This window comes from Calidris pugnax, unplaced genomic scaffold (genome assembly GCF_001431845.1).
Source record: "Calidris pugnax isolate Ruff unplaced genomic scaffold, ASM143184v1 scaffold162, whole genome shotgun sequence".
Classification (NCBI taxonomy): Eukaryota; Metazoa; Chordata; class Aves; order Charadriiformes; family Scolopacidae; genus Calidris; species Calidris pugnax.
Genome location: NW_015090900.1, coordinates 910,929 through 918,852, shown reverse-complemented (window position 1 = coordinate 918,852; position 7,924 = coordinate 910,929). Strand labels below are relative to the sequence as shown.

Below are 7,924 nucleotides of genomic sequence, written 5' to 3'. Positions count from 1 at the left end.
GGGGAATTTGGGGTGGGGAGGGCTCACCTCCAGCGTGGTGTGCACGATCTTGTCGACGGAGGAGAAGTAGGCGTCCCACAGGAACTGGGTCTGCTGCTGGAAAGCCAGCACCCGCTCCGGGTGGATGCAGCGGACGATGGAGGGGATCTATGGAGGCAGGGGGGGGGCTGCCTTCTCACCTTGTGTCCCCCCCCAACCCACCCAGTTCCCCAGCAGGGCTGCCACCTCCACGCCATCCCCAGGGACACCCCATGGCCCAGGATGCTGTGCCACTGTCCCACCACAGCTCTGCCACCTCCTCTCCCTGGAGCAGGGTCTGGAGCAGGACCCCCAAGGGTTTTGGGTCTGGGGAGATGCTCAAGATCACAGAATCACAGAATCTTCTAGGTTGGAAGGGACCTTAAAGATCATCTTGTCCAACCCTCAACCTAACTGACAAAAATAGACACCCACACAACAAACAAGGAGCATCATCACTAAACCATCCCTCCCAGCACTACATCAACCCCTCTTTTGAACACCTCCAGGGATGGGGCCTCCACCACCTCCCTGGGCAGCCCATTCCGGAGGCTGCAGTACCAGGCTGGGTGAGGAGAGGTAGAATTAGAGGGACAAGAAAAGCAATTTCCATATGATTTGCTAGAGCTTGGCAGGATAGCAGGTAGTATAGTGAGATGGAGAGAAGCTCAGCAGTGCTCTACTGGCATTTCTGAAGTACAGAATTGTTAGTTGAACTTAATGGTCTTAAAGGTCTCCTCCAACCAAAATGATTCTATGGAATGGTTCTATAAAAGGGGAAGAAGTTGGAGGTTACTCTGTTCAAGTTGCAGTTCTGGGGCTGGTGTACAGAAGGGTGATACAAGCAAACATGAGCAAGAGTCCTCTATGTTGAGGAGCTTCTAACTGGTGGAATCTTTAGTGCATTGTGTTGGTTCAGGAAGGATTCAGCGTTGCTCTTTACTCTGGGTTGTTGCTCCCTAAGCTCAAATTGCAGGAGCCTGATACCATTCCATGGAACTGAGCTGTCATCCTGGGAGTGACTTAACTCAGCCCTTTGTTAGTCTTTGCCTGTGTTTGTGGATCATGATCTGGATTTAGAGCTCGGGACTGGAGTCTGCACTTTTTTCCTGTAGTGGTCGTGGCATCTTTGCATGATCTTCCTCAACCTTTACGTTTTATGGGGTTTTTTTTCTTTCTTTTTCAGGATTCTGACCATGCAAACAGTCCCCCTTCTCGGAAACAAGCCAAGAGCTTTAAGATCAAGAATCGCTACAGCAACAGTGACAGCCAGTGGACCCACTGCCCAGGGAAAGCTGGGGGCTCTGCTCAGCACCTGATCCTTCCTGAGCCCCCTGCCTATACGGGGCCCCAGGTAACTATGCACAGAGAGATGTCTCTAAAGTAATGCAGACCACGTCATGAGATCAACCTTGGGAGGCCTTTCAAAGGTTGTCTAAGCTGCTTTCTTGGCCTTCTCAGATAAAAGGGAAGTCGTCACCAAACCACCTGGGATTCCAAACCTCTGCCCAAACTTAAATACTTTGTGAAATGGCAATTTTGTGTACAAAGAACTGTCCCCTTAGGTGTTGCTGTTGCTTGGAGGGGTGTCCTAGACCCTCAAGCCTGTGGGTGTGGTACCAGACATGTCTGTGGTGGGGGCTAGGGTAGATGGTGGTGTGGCTGTCTCCTCTGCATTTGTTACAAGAGGCAATGGCTGCAGCAGCCGAGCCAGTCCTGTTGTGTTGTGTGACTGGAGAAGGGCAGTTAACTGGGGGAAGTAAGGGTTGCTGCTAGAACCCAGAAACCCATAACAGCAACATGAGGAAGCAGATGTTTATGATGAAGAGGGATGGGCAATGCTTTTGTTTGTGAGGGTATAACTAAGTTTGTTTTGGATGGGCTGCAGGACCTGGCGACGTTCCTCGAGCAGATTGGGTGCCTGAAGTACCTGCAAGTGTTTGAGGAGCAAGATGTCGACCTCCGGATCTTCCTCACCCTCACAGAGAGTGATCTGAAGGAAATAGGCATCACGTGAGTGTCTGTAATGTGGTTCTCACCTTTCCCCTTACAAACCACGTGCACAACCTGGTCAGGAAAGTTTATTCTGTGTTCTGGACATCTCCCACACAGTTTTGATACGCCGTTTCACAGAATCTTCTAGGTTGGAAGGGACCTTCAAGATCATCTTGTCCAACTGTCAGCCTAACTGACAAAAATAGACACCCACACAACAAACAAGGAGCATCATCACTAAACCATCCCTCCCAGCACTACATCAACCCCTCTTTTGAACACCTCCAGGGATGGGGCCTCCACCACCTCCCTGGGCAGCCCATTCCAATGGCTGAGAACCCTTTCAGTGACAAAATTTTTCCTAATATCCAGCCTGAACCTCCCCTGGGGTAACTTGAGGCCATTTCCTCTCGTCCTGTCGCCTGGGACTTGAGAAAAGAGACCGACCCCCATCTCTCTCCACCCTCCTTTCAGGGAGTTGGAGAGAGCAATAAGGTCTCCCCTCAGCCTCCTCTTCTCCAGGCTGAACACCCCCAGCTCCCTCAGCCTCTCCTCATAAGACTTGTGCTCCAGACCCCTCACCATCTTTGTCGCCCTTCTCTGGACCCGCTCCAGCACCTCAATGTCTTTTTTATGGTAGGGGGCCCAAAACTGGACACAGTACTCAAGGTGGGGAAGATCCCCCTCACCCCCAAGATGAACGATGCCCCAGGGCTGTGTCTGGAACCCCCACTCTGGGCTGGATGAGACCCCCCTGCATCCACCCACGGGAGGGCTGCTGGGCTCGGCTGTGGAGGTTTCACCCCCAAGGTGGGTTGGGGGCTCTGGCATCAACATTTGGGGGGGTCCCTTATGTGGGGCAGGACCCGGCCGTGGTACCTGCAGCAGCAGCCTCTCGTTGCCCACCACGGCAGCTTTGCCCCAGTCGATGGCTTCGGCGAAGGGCAGCTCCCAGCCATCACTCAGCAGCACGGGGATGCAGGCAGCCTGCGGTGAGACCCCACACAGGCTGGGACAGGGCCCCCCCGGACCCCGGGGTGGGGGTCCCCTGTCCCCTCCAAACCCATCCTCTACCTGCAGCGCCTCCAGGAAGCGAAAGGAGCCCAAGCGCCTGCCCCGGGGCACGATGCAGAAGGTGGAGTTGTGCAGCAGCTCCTGGTAGTCAAACCTGGGATGGGAAGATGAGGTGGGGGTCAGGCATGGTGTCCCCACCCCCAGCCCATGAGCATCCTCGGGGGGGGTCTCACTGGCACATGGCATCCCTCCTGGGGGGCACAGGGCGAGCTCAGGGCAGTGTAAGGATTGATTTGGGCTGATTTTGGCCTTGAATAGCCCCAGCCCCACGGGGCTGATGGAGCAGAGATGCCCTGGGTGATGGAGGGGTTGCGTAAAGAGAGGGGGGGTCAGGACAGGACCCTTCAAAGGCGTCACCCAGCTCCCTCCCATAATAAAACCCCATGAGAAGCCAGCACCCAAACCCCCAAGCCCGAAACTGTGGTGACTCCTCTGCCGTGCCCAGACTTGCCGGGCAGGACGGGCCCTGCCTGCCCTGGCAGCGTTTTTGGGGGGGGCAGAGGGCCGGCTGCTCGCAGGGGGGGCAGGCAGCGTGGTCCCATCCCGTCCCCCCCCTTCCTCCAGGCAGGGTTCACTCTGTGGGGCCATGAAAGCCCCTTCTGTGCGGGCGGTGGGGAGAGGCGCCTCCGCTGCCGGGTCCCTGCGACCGCGCCGGAAAAATCCAATATTGACATTAGGTTGGGACAGACCCTGCCTGTTCCTGCCCACGGGGAGGGAGGGACGGGGCAGCCGAGTCCTGGATGTCCTAGGTGGGGGGACACACATGTGGTCCAGCCAGGGAAAGGAGCCACAAGCCACAAAGGGTTGTTTGAAACGTGCTGGTCCGCAGGGGGAAGGGGAACGTAGGGCTGGTGCCAAGCTGGGGATTGAGGATGTGTCCCCCCCATGGGTGCTGGAGCACCCTGGAGCATCCCAGCACCTTGGGATGCAGGAAACTGTCCCCAGCGCCGAGGAACAAAGTTTTACAACTGAGAACCCACCTCCAGAGGAACCATCCTGACATCTCCAGTGGATGCTGAGAGCCCCATCAGGGCACCCTGCCCCGTTAACACCCCAGCTCCTCGCTGAGCATCCTCCTGGGGGGGTGAGGGTGGCTCAAACAGAGCCCTGACCCCCCCCATGACACCACAGCTGTGATGTCCCCAGGGCTGGACACTGCTGGTGGTCACCCTCGGCGCAACCCCATTGCCACCCCCTCCTGGGTGACCCCAATCCTAGGGGGTTTGGGGTCTGCCACCCCCAGCACCTCCATGGGGCTGTTCCCACTGGATGAGTGGGCAGTGGGATGCATCCCGGGGTGGGAGAAGGGGGGGGTGGCAAAGTGGCCACGGGCAACCTCCCCTGGCGGGGCAGCCGTGGTGGGGAGGCTGGCGCCGGCCGGGCTGCGGGGCCAAAACCTCCCGATGGAAATACTTTGCTCCTGACGCGCTGCGGTTTCCGGGTAATCACGCCGTCAGGGCTTCCTTGTTTTGTTAGGGAACCGGGACGGGCGCCCGTCCTTCTCCCTCCCCCTGGCCCCCTCCGTGGCTCTGGTTGGGCACGGTGCCACCAGTGGGACCCGTCGGCTCCAGAGAGCCTTTCCCAACCCTCTTGGATTGCTTGAAACCCGGGGCCGGACCGCAGCGCTGCTACAAGCCGCCCTTTATCTGGGCACAGAACTGGTTTGTTTTAGGCAGCTCCCCCCCCGTCGGCCCCCCAAGGGGTGTGAGGAGGATGATGGAGCCCCCAGCAAAGCCTTCCTCCCCTCCCGGTGCTGCCCTCGGCCACCCCGAGCAAACGGGGGTGTCCCCAACACACCGAATAAATGGGGCAGCCGGGGTCTTGCTTTGTCGGTCGTGGGGTGTCCCCTCCCCAGTCTGTCCCCTCCCCACTGTCTGTCCCCTCCCCACTCTCTGTCCCCATCGCTGCTCTGTCACCACCCCAGGGTCCAGGGACACCTTTTCCTGGGGCAGGAGGTGACAAATCCCCGGGAGGGGATCAGGCAGAGCTGGCCAGGGGTGATGGAGATGCTGATGACTTTTTGCCCGGGTGTCCCATGGGGACAAGAGGGACGGTGGAGGCTCAGGGTCACATGCGAGCACGCTGCCCCACGCCACGTGTCCCCTGTCTATCTGCTGCCCAAAGCCACCCCGGGCGAGGTGTAAATCTCCCTGTACTTGCAAACAGCATTAGGGGATTACCTGGGTGAGGTGGGAGGGGGGATTTCTCATCCCACCACCCCTTGGCACAGCGCAGAGCTGACCTTGGGCCCCCCATCCCACCAGTCTGCGTCATCTCTCTGTCCTGCCCTGTCCCCAAAAAGGCTCCAACACAGGGGGTGACCGTGCCAGGCTGGTGACACCCACCAGACGGTGGCCGAGCTGCCCTGAAGTTAATCCCAATGCCCACAGCACCCCAGCTCCTCTTTTACCTCCTGGCACCTCCTAAGATGCTTTGAGGATGATGCCAAACTCAGCCTGTCCCCATCTGCTCTCCAGCCTGGGGACATGCCCATCCCTGGTGGGACAGGGTCTGTGCTTACCAGCCCTGGAGCTGGTGATGGGTCCCAAGCAACGGGATGGGGAGGTGAGGAAAGAGCACGTCCCCCCACAGCACAGAGCCCCCCCAAAACTCACAGAACTTTGTCATCCCCCCCAATTTTTCCACCAAGATCCATCACACACCGCTGCTGCCACCATACCCGTTTGTGAGAGGGGATGAAAAGCATGTCCCCCCACAGCACAGAGCCCCCCCAAAACTCACAGAACTTTGTCCCCCACCCAATTTTTCCACCAAGATCCATCACACACCGCTGCCACCATCCCCGTTTGCGAGAGGGGACACTGGGGGACCCCCACCCCACATCTGGGTGAGCTTGGGGCTGCCCACACTGGGATGCCCAAGGACCCACCAGTTTTGTGGGATTTTTAGCAGAGCCAGTGACGGGGGGGGGGACGTTTCGGGCTCATCTCCAAGAGAAACGTTGATGTTAGGGGAGGGCAGGAGGGGGGAGAAGAAAAGCATCATTCATCAGCGTTAGGAAAAAGGGAAATCGTATTAGGGGCGGCCGCGGTGATTGCAGATAAGAGCTGCTCTCCAGATTACTCCAACTTTAATACAGAACAAGAAAGCCCTGAACAACCAGCGCCTCGCTCCCCGCTACGGAAATGAAACCTTCATGCATTTCAGGAGAACCCAAAACTTTCCTTTCTCCCCACGTCTGGAGGTCCAGCCACCCCAGAGTGCCCCGCAGAGGGGCAGGAACATTTGTGGGGCATCCTCTCCACCAGACCCCCCCCTTTTCCTACCTCATCACCCACTTACTTTTCGTAGTCGACGTTATCCTTGTCGCAGCGCGTGTCCTTGTGCTTCTCCCAGTCCTTGCCGTGCTTGCAGGTGGTGAGGGAGACGATGTCCTTCCCGTTGTGGATGTGGTGCAGCGCGTTCCTGGTGCCGGAGCCGATGCCGGTCAGGTACCGTTTCCCCTTGAACACCAACAAATATTTCTTTTTTGGGGGTATCGAGTCCTGGGACAACCACCCCCTCTCCCCACCGCGCTGCGGGTGCTCCTTGGAGAAGAGAGGGATGGAGATGTCAAAGCCAGGCCTGAAGTTCTCAGTGTAGAAACTGGCTTTGGCCAGGATGGCCTGGCCGATGTCAAAACCCAAGTCCTCGGTGTAATTGGGCCAGGTGCCCGAGTAGAGGTTGAAGATGAGGTGGTTACGGCCTCCATTCCAGAGCGGGAAACCACGGATTTTCTCATCAACATTACGGACATATTGACCCGAGAGATGGTCGCGGTCCAGGGTGTCGATGCTGAGGATGAAGAGACAGGCTTCCTCGGGGTCGGGGGTGTAGTAGCGAGAGCGTTGGATGGAGGTGAGGATTTTGCTGTAACTCTCCGAGAGGGGCTGGTCCTTCTCCCGGGGGTAGGTGAAGACTTTGAAGCCGTTCTTCTCACACCTGGAGAAGTCGAAGCAGGTTTCCATCCGGCACCTGCTGTTCTTATAGACGTTCAGCCGCGCCGCCCGCCGCTCCCGGGGCGATGGCAGCGAGGGATCCCCATCCCTCTGGAGCTCCTCGGGGGCTGCAAAACTTTTGAGGAGGGACCGATCCGTCCAGTGGGGCCAGTTCCTCCGAGCTTCGGCTTTCCTCCCGGAAAAAAAAACCAAACGGCGCAGCTGGTCTCCTCCAAAGAAGAAAAGCAGGAGCCAAGAGGCAAGGAAAGTCAGGAAAATGTATTTCTTCCTGGTCTGCATAGGTTCACCCACGGCCCCGGCTCCTCATCGGGCTTGGATGGGCACCGGAGTCCGGTCAAAAGGCCGATGTCCCCAACCCCAAGTGGGTGGTGGGACGGCTCCCGGTCCCCAGGAATTATTGTCCCGTGTCCCTTGCAGCCTGGGGGAGCATGGATGAACCCCACCGTCCTCTCACTGTCCCCTCCAACCAGGGTTGTGCTGGCTTTTCGGGGCTGTCCCTTCTCTCCGGCTGCGGAGGGGAGCTCGGTGGGGCAGCGGTCCCGTTTCCCGTCCCTCCGGGCGTAGGGTTTACTTCTCCGGGCCCCGGTGTCGCCACGATGACATTCCCATCCCCGTTTGGCCCCGTTTCAAATCCCTGGAGAAAGGGAGAGGTCACGCCGTCGCCGTCCTGCCGCCGCCAACCGTGTCACCGCAAGGTCCCCCGTGACGGGACCCCCCCACACCCCCCTTTTCTCAAACCCCCTCGGGAATAAAACCTCCCCCTCCCTTCAGAGCCCCCAACTCTCCCCAACCTGCTCCTTCCCCGTCCCCAAATCCGGTGTGTCGTGACCCCCCCCCCCCCCCCCTACCTCTGGGGGCCCGCGCGCCCCGGGGGGGTT

The 7,924-nt window shown here is 58.6% G+C and overlaps 1 protein-coding gene across 2 annotated transcripts in view; it reads right to left on the bottom strand.

Moving 5' to 3' along the window:
* Positions 1-7,676, bottom strand: part of EXTL1 (exostosin-like glycosyltransferase 1) — a 14,176-nt gene extending 6,500 nt beyond the window's left edge. For both annotated transcript variants that reach the window (XM_014948602.1, XM_014948603.1), the window contains exons 1-4: positions 6,391-7,676; positions 3,088-3,181; positions 2,893-3,000; positions 28-147 (exon numbers count right to left, since the gene is read on the bottom strand). In XM_014948602.1, coding sequence (XP_014804088.1) covers positions 28-147; positions 2,893-3,000; positions 3,088-3,181; positions 6,391-7,325 — 1,257 coding nt within the window. In that variant the 5' untranslated portion in view covers positions 7,326-7,676. The remainder of the gene's footprint in view (positions 1-27; positions 148-2,892; positions 3,001-3,087; positions 3,182-6,390) is intronic.
* Between the last annotated feature and the right edge of the window lie 248 nt (positions 7,677-7,924).